This window comes from Theropithecus gelada, chromosome 1 (assembly GCF_003255815.1).
Source record: "Theropithecus gelada isolate Dixy chromosome 1, Tgel_1.0, whole genome shotgun sequence".
NCBI lineage: Eukaryota > Metazoa > Chordata > Mammalia > Primates > Cercopithecidae > Theropithecus > Theropithecus gelada.
Window position 1 is genome coordinate 1897456 of NC_037668.1, and position 18942 is coordinate 1916397.

Consider the following 18942-nt stretch of genomic DNA (forward strand, 5'->3'; position numbering starts at 1 on the left):
GATTACAGGCGCCTGCCACCATGCCCAGCTAATTTTTGTATTTTTGGTAGAGACAGGGTTTCACTGTGTTGGCCAGACTGGTTTCAAACTCCTGATCTCGTGATCCGCCCACCTCAGCCTCCCAACATGCTGGGATTACAAGCGTGAGCCACTGCGCCCGGCCTGCACAAGCAGTTTTTACGTGCCTTCCCTTCAGTTATGTTCGTGCTCCTCAGAATAACCCTGTGAAGTAGGCAGGGAAGTCATCTTCATTTTATAGTTGAAAGACTCAAGACTCAAAAATAAAGTATTCACATTTTTGTATTAAGTTGGAAAACCAGTACTGGAACCTGGGGGGTCTTCTAACTACTGGCCTGTGCTCTTCAAGCTGCACTAGCTATCCCACTTTGAAAAGAATGTATGAAACACAGTTGCAGTCATGTATACTTCATCTCCAAAGAATGGATTCATTCTTCATGTCATAGTATATTGACTATAATCTTCTGTTTTTAATTACCCAGATTCCAAGCCTGTTTATAGAATTTATACCTGAGGAATGGTGAGGATTAGAAGAGGCCACAGTCCTTGAGGTTTTCTTTGATGATAATATCTGTAACTGCATCAAACACAAATTTGACATTCTGTGTATCTGTAGCACAGGTCATGTGACTGTAGATTTCTTTGACATCTTTTCGCATATTGAGGTCAAGGAACTGGCTCTTGATGTAATTCCCCGCATCATCATAGGAGTTGTTACCTGGTTTTCCAGAAAAATAGTGAAAAAGTAGAATAAATGAACCCTTGTTAGTTGCTGACTCACTTTAGGTGATTGACTTGATCCTTAAAATGTAGACAACAGCAGCTGGGGGCCTGTTTTTGGAGGGAAGGTTCTCGATTACACTCCAATGTTTCTCACTTTGGTTGAAAAGAAATTGAGGAGAGGTGTCTCTCCACCTTTGGTTTTTAGTAGGTATCATATGAAGTCAGTGGCTCTCCTGCATCTAATCCCTGCTGTATTCCAGAGAATCTGAATTTAAACCCTGTAACTGTGCCCAAGGTTTTCCCTTAAGTTCTTTATGTCACCTTAGCCTAAAAAATGAGACAATTGCCAGTCACTACTAAAAGGCATTATTATTATTTCCAGCCCCTGACACTTACCATCATACTCTGGAAAACAAATGCTGAGATGGACTTTCTTGATTTTTTCCTCAAAGAGATCCTTCTTGTTGAGAAAGAGGACGATGGAAGTAGCCGCAAAGAACTTGTGGTTACATATGCTGTTGAACAGATGCAAAGACTCATGCATACGATTCTAGTAAGAAGAAACACCATTGGAAATATCAGATTTGGCTTACGAATAGCTACCTACTTCCTGCTCTTGTTCCCCTTGGAGAGACCAGTGCTCCAAATGTAAAAAGCAAGACAGAGAACAGCTTATCTCTTTTTAATGTACCAGAGTAAAGCCAGAGAGATGTGGGTTCGTTCTAGTTCCCTGTCTTTTTAATAGCTGTGTGACTTGTGGAAAATTATTGAGCTTTTTCTGAGTCTGTTTTCCTGTCTTATAGGGTTATAATGAAAGCTAAATGAGATTGTATATGTATTGTGTCCATGATAGTGGCTGGCATATAGGTCTATAATATGTGTTATGCAGATCTTTAGCAGCCAGGGTGCAACTGAGAACTTGACATTTTATAAGTAGTGCTGATAATGGGTTGAAACAGGCCCAAGTTAGCATGTGCCCATATGCATCTTCAGGATGATTTTGATAGGCTTCTTTCATGGGGTCCCAGATCTCAGTTTGGGCTACTTTGGTCCTGTTGCCACATGGTGAGGGTTGGAGAATTTCCCATTGCCATACCACAAGCATTTCTGCTCTCTCATTTCCTTCTCTGATTGCTACTTAGAGAGCGAGAAGTCGTGCTATATATCTGCAGAGGCTGCCCATTGCCCCAGCCCAGCCTGCTTTTAGGGAGCAGGTCTTTAGGATTTTGAAGTATGCTATCAGTTGACTAGAGTTCAGTCTACTTATCTAATAAAACAAGAACAATCTCATTTGTGGCTTTTCCCCCCATAATACTCCTGTACAACCCTTTAAGGGTCTTACAGACTTGGTTTATAGACTTTAGGGTTAAAGATGGAAAGTCTCTTATACTTTAATCTTTAGGGTTAAAGATGGGAAGTGAATAGCTCTGTAAGCCATCTTGGTTAGATGATATTCAGAGTGCCCTAATGTGAAGTTAAAACTACAAGGGGAAGGGAAGAGAACAAGCTGTGGCAAGGGATAGGAGTATCCCTTTCATCAGCAAGCTGTGGACCTCCATTTGTAAGCAGATGCTTGGGTGAAATTAACGTTTTTCACGCCTCTAACCTTTCTCACTTCAGAGAAGGTAACTGGCTGGGCTCTAACACTTGTGCTATAGAACTCGTGTCCTACAGAATTCTACAGGCTAAAGAGAACCACTCTTGGGTAGTCTTCCAGCTGCCAATTTAATTGGCATGAGAGCTGGTCTGCCAGTCTCTCCTTACTCCTATGGACAGTACATTTTTAGCCTTCTAAGTGGGGTTACTAGTTCAACCCCTCTATTATGTTGCAATGAAGATTCATATATGCTATTTTCTCTGTTCTATCATTTTCATCTCCTTCCTTAGGCAACTTGGGAGAGTACTAAGTGTAACTCCTTTGCTTTGCCTAGTTGATGGTCCCTTATCTCTTTACATTCAATTCCTCTTACGAGCTTTGTGATGTCCAAGTGATACTTCGATGTCTAATTTGAGACCAAGCTCACTCTCAGTAAATTTGGAGCTCTAAAATGCTAACCTAGAACCTGCAGAAGAAGTTGTTTTTCTAGAATTATTTGCATGAGACATTGATTGGTCTGCTAGACTGAAATTACCTAAGTTGGGCAGTAGAGTGACACAAGACTTAGAGAAAGGCTCATGGGGAGAACTTGTTCTACCAAAGCTGCTTGGTGCAAGGGCCACTCACCACTTCGTCATCTTCCACCAGCACCATATCATAGGCACTGAGGGCTGCACAGAAAATGATGCAGGTGACTCCCTCGAAGCAGTGGATCCACTTCTTTCTCTCTGATCTCTGCCCTCCCACATCAAACATCCTGAGGGAAGAAGCAGCTATTTTCATAGGTATGCCCAGCATCTGACCCATAGGCCTTTGATGTTCACCCCATGAAGTGGGAGAGGAAAAGGGGGAGAAGCAGAACAGTAATTTAGATTAGGCTTCACCAAAGGCCAAGAGGCCTGCCTGTGCCCCTTTTCGGGATTTCACACGTGTATCCGAGGTGCCCCAGGGAACCATGCACTTACCTGAAATTCAAGTCTTTGACAGAAAACTTGGTTTCAATGATGCCCGTGGTTTTGACTCTGGATCGGAGCACATCTTGCTCACTAGGGAGGTACTCAGGGTCTGTGATTCGTTCTAATTGGTTCAGGTAGCTAGAGAAAAGTGATTAGCATCAGTGACAAATTTTCCACAGATAAGGCTAAGAGATGTAAAAGGTATCTTCCCAAAGTCACACAGCTAATTTGGTGATAGAAAGCAGGACTAGAAGCCATACTGTTAAATTTAGGATTCTTTCCTTTAAACCTTCATAAGTCATGAACTAGAGGAAATGGGGGATGGACTGAGGAATAAGCCCACTTGTGGCTGGGGTTCCAGCACATTTAAATCAAGTTAGGTAAGTTTTCCTTGGGTTTCCCCTGACTGCAAGCTTTTGTAGATTTTGGAATGAGATTTAGTGGTTTCAGTGGGTGCTAAAAGTTCCATCAAGAGGCAGTAAATTGAAAGAGACTTTAGAGACATGAACCAATGCAACACATGGACTTTGTTTATATCCTGAATCAAACTGGGGAGGAAACATTTGAGATAACCGGGGAAATTTGAACACCAATTTGGTGATATTTGATGCTATTAAAGAATTGTTAACTATTTGGGTGTGATTATATTCTTTTTATAAAAACGGTCAATATTTTAGAGATTCATAATGACATTTTTAGCATGAAATGATACCTGGAATTTGCTTCAGAATAATCCAGTAGGGAATGGAGGTAAAATGAAATAAGATTGGCCATGAGTTGATAACTGTTGAGGGGTAATTCATTATATTATTTCTACTTTCGTATATGTTTGAAAGTTACCATAAAAAAGAAAAAGTTAGTTTTTTAAAAGAAAAGGCAGGAGGAAGGCAGATGTGAACTGAGATGACTGAGAGGAGGAGGGAAGCACAAGTAACACAAGTGCCTGCTGTATGCCAGGCATTTTAATGTGCAGATTCTCGTTTAAACTCCTAAGCCATCAAGTTTCATATTCCCATTTTACAGATGGAGAAATTCAGGAGAATTAAAGACTTGGCTAGGGTCAAGAGAAATTGTGGTGTATTATGAAAAATATTCAGCTTTGTAGTCAAGCAGCCCAATGCAAATGCAGTCTCTGCCATTTATCTACATGACCTTGGGCAGTTGATTAACTTCTCTGAACTTCAGTTTTTCATGTGTAAAATGAGGCTAATTAGAAAGGTACCATCTACCTTAAAGTCTTACTGTGGCCGGGCGCGGTGGCTCAAGCCTGTAATCCCAGCACTTTGGGAGGCCGAGGCGGGTGGATCACGAGGTCAGGAGATCGAGACCATCCTGGCTAACATGGTGAAACCCCGTCTCTACTAAAAATACAAAAAACTAGCCGGGCGTGGTGGCAGGCGCCTGTAGTCCCAGCTACTCGGAGGCTGAGGCGGGAGAATGGCGTGAACCCGGGAGGTGGAGCTTGCAGTGAGCCGAGATCGCGCCACTGCACTCCAGCAGCCTGGGCGACAGAGCGAGACTCCATCTCAAAAATAAAATAAAATAAAATAAAGTCTTATTGTGTAGATGGGTAAAGGGCCTTGAGATGATATACACAGCACACCTAGCAGTGACTGGGCTTTGAGTGCTCCAGGAACAGTAAGTGATAGCATTATTACAAGATTAGGAGACAGATGGTTAGGTTAAATAAACTCAGGTTTGACTTCAAAGTCCATACTTTTCTATGATCCCATACTGTCTGGGGTAGGATTGATAAATTATGTCCCTTATCTTTTTGGAAGCAGCTTTGCAATGATGGTACTAATTCCTGACCACCTTCCTTTGGTTTGCCCTCGTAGTTTGTGTCCCCTACCTTGGCATCCTGACGTAAGATGCTCCAGGTGTAGGAGACTCATTTCTGCTTAGTGGCCTAAGTAGATCTTAGATTACCAGATAGAAAATTCTGCCCTGAAAGAGCCATCATGAATCACATTACTCCTGGGAGAGTGTATGACAGAACTGCAGGGCTATCTTAGGGTTCTGGAAGGAGAGGCTCAGTGTACACCTCAAGAGAACAGGGCTGAGGGCTATGAGGCAGAGCACCTCTTTTGAATTTTGCATCTTTAGCCTTGTAGGCTGTAGTGAGCCAGTGTAAAGCAATATAAAATAGTGACAACTGTGGCAGATCTCCCCATAGCATTAAATTCAAAACATTGCTGAAGCCTAACAAAACAGATCCACAGGCCGAATTCAGTCTGGGTCTCCAGCTTTCAATGCCTGAAATTTTGGGTTGGGTGAAATTTCTCCCAACCAGAGAGAAGACTGGCTAGAAGATTGCTTAAGCATCAACCCACCCTCTCCCCAGTCAAGAGTCTTACTAAGATGCGGAGTCATTGAGCTGGTATTCTGCAGCTCTCTCGAAGCAGGCTTGCACCCCGCCATCCTTCCACAACCTCCTAATGACCTCCACGAGCTCTGGAGGCATGGTTCCCTCCTCAATGGAGTCAGCCAGGTTGTTGAGCTGTCGCCCATCGTCCTGTAATGCAGAAACCTGGTTAAGAACTTCACAGGAGTAATAGCTTTCCAAGAGGCTTCTGGGAAGACTGCTGAATGGAGCATTTTACATTACTACAAAGACCTAAGATGGAAGCAATCTGCAGTGAAGATTCTATGTAAGAAAACTACTGATTAATTTTTGAGTATGCTCCCCAGATGCAGAGGGTGGCACTATACCCAGCCCTGGGATGTGTCTAAAGCAGGGCAGGGGTCCCAGGTATTTCCTCTCTGGAGTTTCTGGCTTCCATCCTTAGTCTGAAAGTTTACTGCCACAAAACGTGGGTCCTCTGCTGCAGAGAGACTGGGAATGTAAAGGCCAGATTGACCATGAAATAGACAAGATAGAAGACAGGGACCCATCACCTTTGTTCTTTAGTGATTTAAAGCTAGAAAAAGGCCAATACTAGAAGTAGGGATTTCACTTACAAAAGTTCCATGGCCAGGAACCCAAGGGTAGCAATTTAAATGTAAAATAAAGTAAAAAAGCAGAGGAGGCTGTGAGCAGCTTTATTTTGTAAATATTTCTTATAAAGTAGGGCTTGAGGCCAGGCACGGTGGCTCACGCCTGTAATCCCAACACCTTGGGAGTCTGAGGCAAGAGGAGTGCTTAAGGCCAGGAGTTTGACAAAAAAAAAAAAAAAAAAAAATAGCTGGGCGTGGTGGTGCACACCTGTGGTCCCACCTACTGGGGCTGAGGTGGGAGAACCACTTAAGCCTGGGAGGGTGAGATTGCAGTGAGCCATGATCACACCACTGCATTTCAGCTTGGGCGAGAGAGCAAGACCCTGTCCCAGTAAAAATAAAGGTGGAGGTTGCTTACTTCTCCAGGACTGCATTAAGAGATTTGAAATTCAGCAGGTGGGATTTTAGTTACTATTTTTCTTACCCATCTTTCCATATAGTTTGTATGTTTCTCTCCCTCCTTATTTTTTTTTTTTTTTTTTGAGATGGAGTCTCGCTCTGTCGCCCAGGCTGGAGTGCAGTGGCGCGATCTCGGCTCACTGCAAGCTCCGCCTCCCAGGTTCACGCCATTCTCCCGCCTCAGCCTCCGAGTAGCTGGGACTACAGGCGCCCGCCACCACGCCCGGCTAGTTTTTTGTATTTTTAGTAGAGACGGGGTTTCACCGTGTTAGCCAGGATGGTCTCGATCTCCTGACCTCGTGATCCACCCGCCTCGGCCTCCCAAAGTGCTGGGATTACAGGCTTGAGCCACCGCGCCCGGCCTTTTAGTTTGTATGTTTCTTCTAGCCTTTCTGCTTCCACCCTTAACCACATAATAGTAACCACATACTGCACAGCTTGATTCAGCATAGTCGATGCCCAGTGTGGTCATGGCCCGGATGATAGCCAGGATGGACTGCAGCACATTTCCATAGATGATAGCCTTGAACTCCAGGCATTCTTCTGGTGAATAGCCATCCTGGTGAATGATCCTGCAAGGGGCAGACACTCTGTCTTTAGTTGGACCTCAGTAACCAGACCTAAGGGATTAGGAATTTGGGGGTATTTAAGGGGTCATAAGAATCCTATCTCTCTGTTGCTACTGCTTTCTCAAAGCGGAGGGTGGGGGCAAGAGGTACAGATGAGGGGCATTGGAATCAGATCCTTTATACCTGGGCTCCTTGAGGCTAAAGAGCTTTTCACTTTGAATACCTCCACTGGCTGACTTCTTCACCCTATCCCAGTGCTTTGGGGCTTTGTTGCTACTCACTTCATCTGTTTGACGATGGTGCTCTTTCCTGACTCCCCAGCACCTGGAAGGAAAAATGCTTGTGCTTTCGATTTCCACCAGTTCTCCCCAGCCTTCCAGGAGATGGCTTGGGAGAAGTCAGAGCCACTGCTTGCTTGGGGGTCTTGTTAGAGGAGAATACATAGGGATGACTGCTGCCCTCAATTTCTGGCAGGCTTGAGCTTAGGCCATTCACCCTGGATTTAGAGCAGTTTCTTAATTTCAGTACTAGTTAGTTTGGGCTGTCTCATGCATGGTAGGATGTTTAGCAGCATTCCTGGCCTCTACCCACTAGAGGCCAATAGCACCCCACTTCCCTAGTTATGACAACCAAAAGTGTCTCCAGACATTTCCAAATGACTGCTGGGAGTCAAAATCTCCCAGATATAACAGATACAGGGGGAGTCCTTTAACATTTCTCCTCTGTGCCTATTTTTGACTCAGGAGAGTGATCTTGGGGTAAGATTGGAGAGAGCTGGATCATTTCACCAAAATACTATATTTTCATCACCTTGCCGGTTCCCTTTTTTTTTGAGACAGGGTCTCAGGTTTATAGCCCAGGCTGGAGTGTCATGGCAGGATCTCGGCTTACTGCAGCCTCGACTTCCCGACTTCCCGGGCTCAACTGATCCTCCTACCTCAATCTCCTGAGTAGTTGGGATTCCAGGCGTGTGACATCATGCCCGGCTACATTTTTTTTTTTTTTTTTTTCTTTTTGAGACAGTCTTGCTCTGTCTCCCAGGCTGGAGTGCAGTGGTGCTATCTTGGCTCACTGCAACCTCTGCCTCCTGGGTTTTAAGCAATTCTTCTGCCTCAGCCTCCTGCATAGCTGGGACTCTACAGGCGCATGCCACCACGCCTGACTAATTTTTGTAGTTTTAGTAGAAACAGGGTTTCACTGTGTTGGCCAGGCTGGTCTCAAACTCCTGACCTCAGGTGATCCACCTGTCTTGGCCTCCCAAAGTGCTGGGATTACAGGCGTGCACCACTGCACTCGGCCTATTTTTTTTTTTTGTAGAGACAGGGTTTCACCATGTTGCTCAGCCTGATCTTGGATGGGACTAAGTGGGTTTCCTTTATTGACTAAAGTGTCCTAATGTCCTCATTCACACTCTGCTCTCCCCATCAAAAACTTATACCTTTAATACTGAGTTTATACTACCCTAATGCCTCGACCTCCTCCCATTTCGCCTGTGCTTGTTCCCTCTAAGCAGCTTATCCTGAATCTAGAAGAAATCTGCTTAGGCTTAAAAGATCTCTCAGTGGCCCCACCATCTCTGTTTCCCCCTGCGTAACCTCCTGGGCTCCTTAGAGTCTGGGTCCAGCTTACAGAGATATGCTCCTTTAGTGTGTCCTTACGACTGTGCCACAGATCAGCTGGGGGAAAAGAAGGCACCTTAGCCTAGTGCGTCAATTCCCAGATCCCTTATGAGGGCTTGGAAACCCAGCTCAGGCATCCAATCTTCTGCTACATAGACCCCACCTGCTCCAGCTACCCTACTTCTGTGGTACCAGTGGTTTCTTTTCCTAAGCCACATGTCTCAAATGTTCTTGTCTTGGTTTTATTTACAGCCATGATCAATTTCCCTGACAAACTGAGGTGCTTTTATTTTCTCAGCACAGACTAGTGATCTGCTTAGGAGCTCATCAAGTTGATGAACCTTCCATCTGGCAGGGGCTTTGAAGGTGGCTATTGAATAGAGAGCCAGGAAGGGACTGCTATACATACACGCTATTCCTCCTCACTCAGGGCCCCCTGCTTCCAGAATTTTTACTGCAAACAAAAAAACCACTATACTTTGGCAAAAACCAGTGGGACTATCTCTGGGCCTGTTGGCACTGACTGTATATTGGGACTTGTGAGCCTGTTGGTGAGGGAAGGTCCTGTTCTCTTCTGATTTCTTGGCTTAGGGTTCTCTGACTGCAGATTGGGTACAATGTGCAAGTCCAGGGTCCTTGAAGCCTAAAGGATGTGTTAGGTTTGGTTAGATTTGGAAATGGGAGGGTTCATGGTGGCCCTTGCACTATTCCTCACTCAAGAGTAGAAAAACTCTGGAATAGCCTTGGCATTCTGGATCCCCTTGGGGTGGCTCTTTAGGCCCCATATTAATTCAGCTCTAGATCTCCTGATCACCTAGCCTGAGACTGTGTAGAGGAGAGGAAAAATGACCTGCCACCCCTCCTTCCCATGGGGTGAGGTAGAACCCACTGACCCTTCAGGAAAGCAGGAAGGACCCCTGCCTTCTCTGGCTCATCTTCCCATCTCACTCACCCAGCAGTAGCAGCTTGACAGTCTTGGCTTCCTTATCAGCATCTTCCTGCAGCTTCTTTTCTAGCTCCTTGGACCTCTTGGCCAGTTCTTTGTCCTCAGCACTGGCTCCACTTCCCATCTTTGCCGTCTTGTCACCTTTTTCAGGCCCCTAAACCTTTCTCGTAAGGTTTCCTGTATGTGAGACGGAGAGAAGGAAAAGAGTTGGAATTGAGTATCCCAACTTGGCTCCCCTAAAAGCTGGTCTATACAAGGTCAGGTAAGAGAGCAGGCTGTAGGGTCTTGTACTCTGCCTACATTGACTGAGACTCCCTACTCCAACTGGAGACCTACTTCTTAGTCTGGGGATTGTAGCCTTTATATCTAGCGATGTGATAGGTCAAGCCAATTAAGAGCTTTGTCAATATGGCAAGGGGTAAAGACTCAAATGTTTATGTAACTAGGGAAATGATCTGCTGGGTTCTGGGAGAAGGATAGGATGCACAACCACTTCCATCCTTTAAGGGGCTCATCCCCTGAAAGTGTCTTGCTTCCTTGGATTTATTTGCATCGTAGAGCTAGAGATTACGGGCACATAGGTAGGAAGCATTCCTTATGTTGAGTCTCCAGATTATGAGGTCTTGGTTTCAAGGGCTTCAGGGTATCAAAGCATACTCGTTTACCATAGGCTGATCCTGGCAAGGAAATTTGTTTTGGGTAGTGCCCTTCCTTGGGAAGATTAGGAATGTTTCGGGTCCCACAGTGGCTGCTGCTCCAGGAAGCTACTAGCATTGCTCCTTTGTACTGGCCCCTCTCTTTGTACTTCTGTTATTGGCACTTATCATTTCATATTGTATGTCATTTTACAAATCTTTTCCCTCACTGCATTTCTCCCCCTGGAGCTCAATGGACCAAATCTGACTCATCTTTGAACCTCTCAGAACCTGTAGTTTGTTCGTGGATCAAAAGGTTTGGTGAATGAATAAATGTAGAAAAAGGGTGTATGGTGAAGAGAATGGGGTTGCTTCCCTTCGGCCCACTAAAGCCAGCTGAGTCCCAGCTTCACTTCATAAGTGAACTTTGCTGGTATTCAGTGTGGGATTTGTGCTGCCTCACACAACAAACTCTGCTTCTTTGGGAAATTGGACTCCAGACTCTGGCTTCTGAAAGGTCGGGGCAGCTCTCTCTCCCTCTGGCTCTCATCCCAGCTGCCCTTTCCTGGGGGAAAAATGAGGGTGCGGTCTAGTAACTGCCTCACAGACATTGAGGACTCCACAGGTTGTACTCCTCTATGCCAGTTATTTCAGTTGACTTAAATGAGTCTTGCTGGCGGAGCCTCCTCGGGTGGAGATGTTTTAGAATTTTGCTGCCCAAAATGCGGATCAAGAGCCAGCAACATCAGATCACCCAGAAGCTCATTAGACATGCAGAATCTCAGGCTTTAACCCAGAACTTCTGATTCGGAATCCGCATTTTAACAAGATCTCAGGTGACTCTAAAGACATTAAAGATTGGGAAGCACTGCCCTCGGGAACTGTTGTCCCCTCAACTTGCCTAATCCTAAGAATCAGCTGGGTTGCTGGTTTCTGTGTGTCTTCAAGTCTTAGGTGCCACTGACTAGAAGATCACCCTGCTTTCTGAGATGTTAAAATAGTGTACATGTTTTTAAAGGGTATGTTAGAATCAAACTCCAGAGCCAGAGAAAATATTTGAAGCTAATACAGGTAGTTATTACGCCTGTGAAGTTTGAAAAACCCTGCCCTGAAACAGTTCTCAACTTTTAGTGTACAGTAGCATTTACCTGGAGTGCTTTTTAAAAAATACTGATTAAATTGGTCTGGAGTGCAGTCCAGGCACAAGAATTTAAAAACATCCCCAGCTGATTCTAGCGTACAGCCAAGGTGGAGAACTGAGCTCGAAGGATGTAATTTGCTCTTTCATTTGAGAGCTGGACTTGTGCAGCAGTGGCCAGTTGGGACTGGGATGGTCAGGAGTAGAATCTAGGTCTCCCCGCCTATCAGGTACCCTGAGCCATAGCTAATTATCTTCCTCCTTCACACCACCTTTCAGTGACTGTACAGGCTGATGGAGAAATAGGCAGCTGCTGAGAGCTTTCCGTGGTAGCCATGTTTTCCCATCAAATTGGCAAGTGCTTATTGATCTAAGGGAAAACAGGAGAGTCTCTTTGAAATTGTGACTATCTTGGAATCTTCATTATAAGGTTTCAGTAATTATACCCCACTGCCAGACGTGCTGTAGCCTACCCACAATACCGGTAACTCACACTGAGGCCAGAGCTATGCTGAAGGCTACACTGTTCAAGGGGCTGCCTGGAACTATTAATAATTATTATGTTATAGTTATTATAATAACTGCTGAACAATGTAAGTGGCTCATAACAGTTAATTCTCACAATAACTGCTATCATCCCCAATTTACAGACTAGATTAACAGAGACTTGAGAGTTAAGTAACTCATTTAAAGTCGGCTGGGCACAGTGGCTCATGCCTGTAATCCCAGCACTTTGGGAGGCTGAGGTGGGCGGATCACCTGAGGTCAGGAGTTCCTAGCCAACACGGTGAAACCCTGTATCTACTAAAACTACAAAAATTAGGCCGGGAGTGGTGGCTCATGCCTGTAATTCCAACACTTTGAGAGGCCGAAACGGGCAGATCATCTGAGGTCAGGAGTTTGAGACAGCCTGGTCAACATGGTGAAACCCTATCTCTACTTTAAAAAAAATACAAAAATTAGCCGGGCATGGTGGCAGGCACCTGTAATCCCAGCTACTTGGGAGGCTGAGGCAGGAGAATCACTTGAACCCAGGAGGCGCTGCACTCCAGCCTGGATGACAGAACAAGATTCTGTCTCAAAAAAAAAAAAAAAAAAAAAAGCCCAGCATGGTGGCATACATCCAGCTGCTTGGGAGATAGAGGCACGAGAATCGCTTGAACCCAGGAGGCGGAGGTGCAGTGAGCCGAGATTGCACCACTGCACTCCAGCCTGGGCGACAGAGTGAGACTCTGTTTCAAAAACAAAAAAACGAAGTTATATGTCCTAGTGAACAGACAAACCAGTGATCCTTCTTTCTATTACTCCCACATAAGTAGCCAGAGAGAGAAAGCATGGGCAAATGCATGAACTCGATAACAGCAGCCCTTGTTAAAGGAACCACTAACTTGTTTCACACACAGGGAAAGTGGGCTCGTTCCTTTTTCTACTGCTACCTCTGCAAACTTCTGTGCTGCTTCTGCTTTGTTCCCTAACCTACTGGGTGGAAGTTCCCCATTCTCACTGGAAAGCTGAGAGAGGGAACTGCTAGCCCTCGCCTGGCCTGAGAATACAGATCCATTACTGTGCATACATCATCCTGATGCCCGTGACCTCCTGCCTCTGCCTCTGTTGTCAACTCTGTGCCTTTGTTGTAGCTGTTCCACTTTATGATCACATTTAGGGACAGTTTCCTGATGAAGTAAGTAAGGTATGTAGTGCTATTTCCATTTTTGAGGTGAGTGAACTGAAGTACAGAAAAGTGATCCTCACATTAATAAGCAAGGTAGTATCAGAAGCCAAGCCAGAGCTCAGTTGTTTTGATTCACAGCCCTTTATAACCATATCATCTTGGATGAAAAGTAAATCACTGTTTCTCAGTGATTTGGGCATGTTTCCTGAGTTAAGGGATCTGTCTGACATCCGTGGTAAGCCTTGTCTTAAGTGAACTGTGGGTAAAGACTTGTCCCAGATGGAGTGGGAGGATATGAAGGATGAGAACTACCTTCAGGACCTTCCAGTCCATAGGCACAGGTGGGGGAAATTCACAGAGAAACAAATTAGTGAAAGGGATACTGCAGTAGTGCTGGGAAATTCAGAGCTGTTTAAGACCTAGCATTCACCCCTGGTAGGAAAGGCAATTAAACACACAGCTGACTGTCTGACAAGTTCTATGGCAGAAGAAAGAAAAGGGTGATTGTGAAATGAACAGACTTTCCACAGAGAAGCAGAACAACAGTGGAAATGGGAGATTAGTGTTTTGGGGAAAGGAAAGAGCATGAAAAAACAGGTAGAGGTACAAGGTACAAGGTGTGCTCAGAGAAGACCTGGACTTTGATGTGACTGGACTGGAGTGAAAGGTGCATGGAGTGGAGGGCTGGGAGGTGAAGATAAGGACAAGAAAGGGAAATTGGAGCCAGCCAGTGAAGCGCCTTCAATGGCAAGGGGTTTGGCTAAAATCCACTGGGGTCTTATAAACAAGTACAGATGGAAACAGCTGCATGGTGCTATAAACACAATGCTGGGTGACTGAGGTGGGGGGTAGAGGGAGCTGGCTGCTAGGAGAAGCTAAGAAAGCAGAGCTGAACAGCTTGTTTCTAGAAGGGCCTAGGCATAAGGTATGGTTTGGGAAATTGCCCTGGCCAAGGACCTTTTTGGAGATGCAGATATTCTCTCCCAAGTTTAGTATCTGTGAAGATTGTTCTGGCCTAGCTAGGGAGGCTGACATCACAGTGAGCTGAAGTCCAGAAGTAAAGAAAAGCAGTTCTTCAGAGAAACAGGAGTGCACCATCGTTAGGGAGCTGGGATTCCAGGAGGGTCAGTTAAGGAGCCATGTGGGGAACAGGCTAGGAGGGGAGGAAGCTGTGTTTGGAGCTAGGGAAGATCCCAGAGGCTCAAAAGCAATGTTAAGGCCTCAGTGTGAAAAAAGCCCAGGCCATAGGATGACTCAGGCCTTTATTTCCCAAGCTCTATTCTGCATAGACAATGAAACCTCACTGTGATTCTTGCTGGTATTGAGTGGGTGGAGGGACTGATGCTTAACTGTAATCAGGGCCGACTTCCTAGCAGCGACAATACACCAGATGACCTGGAAATAGGGGAGGGTTGTAGAGTGAGGGGTGTGTTGCAGATCGGACTAGGGGACTAGCATAAAGGGACTAATGAACTGGTTTGCCTGGGCTGGGTGGAGGGCAAGGATTGCCACCTATTGGCTGCTGAGGTAGGTAGGTCTGCATTAAGCAGGAGGCTCAAGAGGCCTGGCCCAATGCAAGATACTATCTTTAAAACTATGTCAACATTTGCATCTTATCAGAAGATACATGACATTCTATGTAGTTACATGGTGCTTGATTTTTGAGATTCATTTTATTCATTCTTGAGAGTCCATCAGCCTCAAAATCCCTCAGGGCCCCAAGACCAATTCAGTGGGCCATAAATGTAAACAGAATAGTTTAAGTCTGGGGTTAAGACCCAGGGAAGTCTGGGTTGGGGGGACTGTGGAGTCAATTATGGATTTTTACCGATTTTTGTTGATTTCTAGTCCCTTGATTATAAAAGTTATGGGTATGTATTATAATTTTCAAAATGCAAATAAATAAAATATAACCCATAATTCCACCACTACAGATAATCATTGGTAAACTTGTTGGTGTGTTTCTTTTCTACCCATGTATATCACATAAGCAGGACCATTCTGTATATAGTGTTTTGCATCCATTCTTTTACCTAACTTTATATTGTAAACATTTCCACATCATTAAACATTTCTCCAAGAACAATTTTTAATGGCTGTATTTCATGGTATGAATCTTCCATAAGCATTCCCCTACTGTTGGGCCTTTAAAGTGTCTAACTTTCCTACGCAATACACATTGTGGTGCTAAGCAACTTTTTGCATACATATTTTTCTGGCAGCTCTTTTTAGAAACACTCCAGAAAATTGATTACTGGGTCAAATAATAAGAACCTTTTTGAAACTTTTGATTATATATTACCAGATGGCTTTCAGAGAGATTATATCAGTGTTCAAGGCCACCAGTAATGTGTGTGCACACGTACGTGTGTGTGTGTCTCCCATCTCACTAACTATACCCTTGCCACCTGCATTAGTGTTTGTTTTTTTGTTTTTTAGTCTTTGCTATTTTGATAGGTAAACCTGGTTATCTCTGTTCTCTTTTTAGTTTTATGGATTCTGTGTGAGGTGAAGAGGCCAAGTTTTTTTAAGTTTGTTCAGGGAACAGTAGACAGGGATCAATGGAAGTGGCACCAGATGCAGGTGGAGCACAGGGTTCAAAGTCCAGAATCCAGCGTGGAGAGAGAAGAGGCAGGCAGAGTTTGGGAAGGAACTCTGCTGTGGGGGTGGTGAGAACTGGGAGGAGCCAGACAAACAGCATTAGAACAACTGGGTTTGGGGGGCAAAGGCCTCCCACAAGAGGGAAAATAGGGAAGAGATTAATTCCTGCTAATGCATTTAATTATATTCAGTGAAGTCTTAGGGACTTCCCTCCACAAGTTCCCTTTAGGTCGGATTTTCTACCCCTTGGCAGTGGGGATGCTTGTTGGATAGGATGTCTGCAGACCCCAGAACGGCTGTAAGTGAATCAACCTGTGAGTGTCAATAGAGAACCAAGGCCAAGGCTAAAGCAATGGTAATAATAAAAAAGTGCTAACTACAGGCCAGGCACAGTTCTAAGCAGTTAACTTATATTAACTCATTCATCTTAACCACCATATAAAGCAGGTACTCTTACACGCATTTTACGGAAGAAACAGAAGCACAGAGAAGTTAGGTAACTTGCCCAGTATCAGTCAGGAAGTAGGTGAAATCTGGATTTGAATGCAGACATTCTGGCTAGAGTTAAAGCTCTTAACCACCAAATACAGAAATGTGGGAAGGGGAGCCAGAATTGCAGGGCACAGCCTCCTACCTATGCCGGCCGGAAGAAAACAGACGACCAGGTGAGATTGCAGGGGCAGGACTTCTGCTTAAAATGAATCCTGGGACGATAACAACAGCTACCTTTCATTGGGCCCTGACTTCGTGCCAGGCACTGTGTAAAGGGACTTTACGTTTAATCTTCACAGTAACCCTTTTGAGTGAGGTACTGTCATTACCCCATCTTACGGATGAGGAAGCTGACGCACGAAACTGGCCCAAGATCAAGGGTCAGCTCAGGCCAGCCCTACCGCGGTGTGGCGGCTGCCCACGTGGCGCCCAGGAAGAGAAAAAAATGGCGAGGCGGGGTCGGCAGGCGGGGGCGGGGCCAGGCGGGGGCGGGGCCAAGGGCCGCAGAGCCTGGCGCGGAGCCGGCGAGATTTTCGTGGGGTCGCACCTGTTGCGTGACTCCCCCACAGTCCGGCCGCGGGAGTCCGACCCTGAATGCCCAGGGAGTGTTGAGAGAAACCTGGACGAGTTCCGGGTCCCGCTCCCTTGGGAGCACGTGGCCTACCCGTCTCTTGATTGCGATTGCGGGGTTGGGTGGTCGCGACACCGGGGTCGCCTTGAGGCCAGTCTGGCTGCCGAGATCTGCAGGAGTCCACCTCCGGCCAGCTGGCAATTTTGAAAGACTGCCTTACTTTCCCCATCTCAGTGCCAGGGCAGGGGCCCTTGGAGTGACTTGGCCGGAGTCTGGGGCCCGACCACCCTGCCCTCTCTCAGGACCCGGGCTTTCTGCTGTGCAGACCCTCGTGGGCAGCCTCCCCTCGGAACTCGGACAGCATGGCTTCAGGTGAGTGTGTGTACGTGTGTTGGAGGGAGGGTCTCTGGGACAGAGAAGTGCTGTGGCCAGGGTGACAAGAGGGTGGGAGTCACAGCACAGCAGCAGGACGTAGGGAAGGCGGTCAGCTCTTCCTACGAGGGCCTGGGGAGCAGAGCCAGAGTGTGCAGAGCCAGAGGAAAAATCCGAAGAGGCTAGGGTCTCTGTCCCAGACCCCCAGACAAGGGGGTCTCCTGGCCTTCCTGCCTTCCTAGGAGGTAGCTATTTGGCGACGGTGGAATTTTCCCAAGACAGGCCCCTCCCTCCTGGGCTGGGATTCTCGGTTCTTCCCCCTCCTCCCAGAGCTGAGCTACCCCCGGAGCTGAGGGTCAGATGTGGAAGGAAAGTAGGTGCTGGGTTTTCACGGAGTATGCCAGCCCTGCCCCGGGAGGACTGTGTTTGAGCTTGGACTCACTCGCTGCTGAATTCCTATTTGTTATTCTTCTTTCTTCCAGACTAGCTGGAAGGACCAGCTAGCCTGGACTTTGGCTTCTTTGCCCTGGAGCCCTGGCATAATGGGGTGAGGGCTCTTGGTGGGTTAGTGGAGAGCTGGGGTCTGGCCCTTCCCCATCTTCTTTTCTACCCACTCCCTCCCCCGCCCCCCGCCAAGCCCAGCCACCATCAGTCACGTCACTCCTAGGACTGAGGAGGGAGGGGAGGGATAGGGGGCAGAGATGGAGGCCCCACTCCCCGAGGTTGCCTAGACAACATGAGAAATCGTGGCCGGGGCCTCTTCCGCCTGCGGAGCCGCTGCTTCCTGCATCAGTCACTCCCGCTGGGGGCGGGGCGGAGGAAGGGGTTGGATGTGGCAGAGCCAGGCCCCAGCCGGTGCCGCTCAGACTCCCCCGCTGTCGCCGCCGTGGTCCCAGCCATGGCATCCTATCCATCTGGCTCTGGCAAGCCCAAGGCCAAATATCCCTTTAAGAAGCGGGCCAGCCTGCAGGCCTCCACTGCAGCTCCAGGTGAGTGTGTGCTTCCTGGCCTCAGGATAGATGCTGGGCTCTGTCTTGCCACCTCTCGCCCAAGCTGCTGGTCCCCTCAGAGGAGGCCACCTCCTCTGGCATCCTCTCTGTGGTGGTGCCTCTTAACCTCAATCCCAGGGACAGCCGGCTTGGAAGGTGGGGTGAGGGGTGGCCGGGGGTGGGGGTGGATCTGAGATATCTGTGCCAGGGATGCTGTCCTCTGTCACAAGGAGTGGGCATGGTGTGGGTGCAGCAAGAGGTGTGTGTGCACACGTGTCAGCGTGTGCATGTGCTAAGACTGCATGTGGAGCATGTGTGAATGGAGTGGGGGTGTGTGGGACTGTTTTGTGGACTGGCCACTCTGACTGGTGCCTGTGCCTTTACCAGGCAGGCTCAGGCTGTTCTGTGACTAGTTCCACTTTTTAGGACCCCACATCTAGATCCCCCTCACTGGGGGTCTGACATCTGGGCACAACCATTGTTGGCTGGCATCCCACAACTGGGGGCTTGACTGTATTTATCGTTTGCTATTTGCTCGTTCCTTGTCTATGTCATGAGCCTCCTTAGGAGTATGGGGCGTCCTTGGTCAGGTCCGTGCAGGCTTCAGACTGGGGCTGCTGCCCGCAGTGCGTGTGCTCCTGCACCCTT

The 18942-nt window shown here is 46.9% G+C and overlaps 2 protein-coding genes across 5 annotated transcripts in view; one reads left to right on the forward strand and one right to left on the reverse strand.

Annotated features, from left to right (window-relative positions):
• Window positions 1–18043, reverse strand: GNAT2 (G protein subunit alpha transducin 2). 2 transcript variants are annotated; one of them, XM_025387222.1, is made up of 10 exons: window positions 17952–18043; window positions 16910–17127; window positions 9831–10001; window positions 7541–7583; window positions 7121–7262; window positions 5652–5809; window positions 3304–3432; window positions 2966–3095; window positions 1138–1291; window positions 1–736 (listed from the first exon to the last, which is right to left on the reverse strand). In XM_025387222.1, the coding sequence occupies exons 3-10, from the start codon at window positions 9946–9948 to the stop codon at window positions 546–548; spliced, it is 1065 nt and encodes a 354-aa protein (XP_025243007.1). In that variant the 5' UTR covers window positions 9949–10001; window positions 16910–17127; window positions 17952–18043; the 3' UTR covers window positions 1–545. The 2 variants fall into 2 exon arrangements, with proteins under 2 accessions (XP_025243007.1, XP_025242999.1); XM_025387214.1 differs by lacking the exons at window positions 16910–17127; window positions 17952–18043 and having other exon boundaries at window positions 459–736; window positions 9831–10160.
• Window positions 16687–18942, forward strand: part of AMPD2 (adenosine monophosphate deaminase 2) — a 12345-nt gene continuing 10089 nt past the window's right edge. For 2 of the 3 annotated variants that reach the window (XM_025387152.1, XM_025387162.1), the window contains exon 1: window positions 17122–18294. In XM_025387152.1, coding sequence (XP_025242937.1) covers window positions 18042–18294 — 253 coding nt within the window. In that variant the 5' untranslated portion in view covers window positions 17122–18041. Of the gene's footprint in view, window positions 18295–18942 lie in introns of all 3 variants that reach the window. The other variant, XM_025387170.1, reaches the window with a different exon arrangement.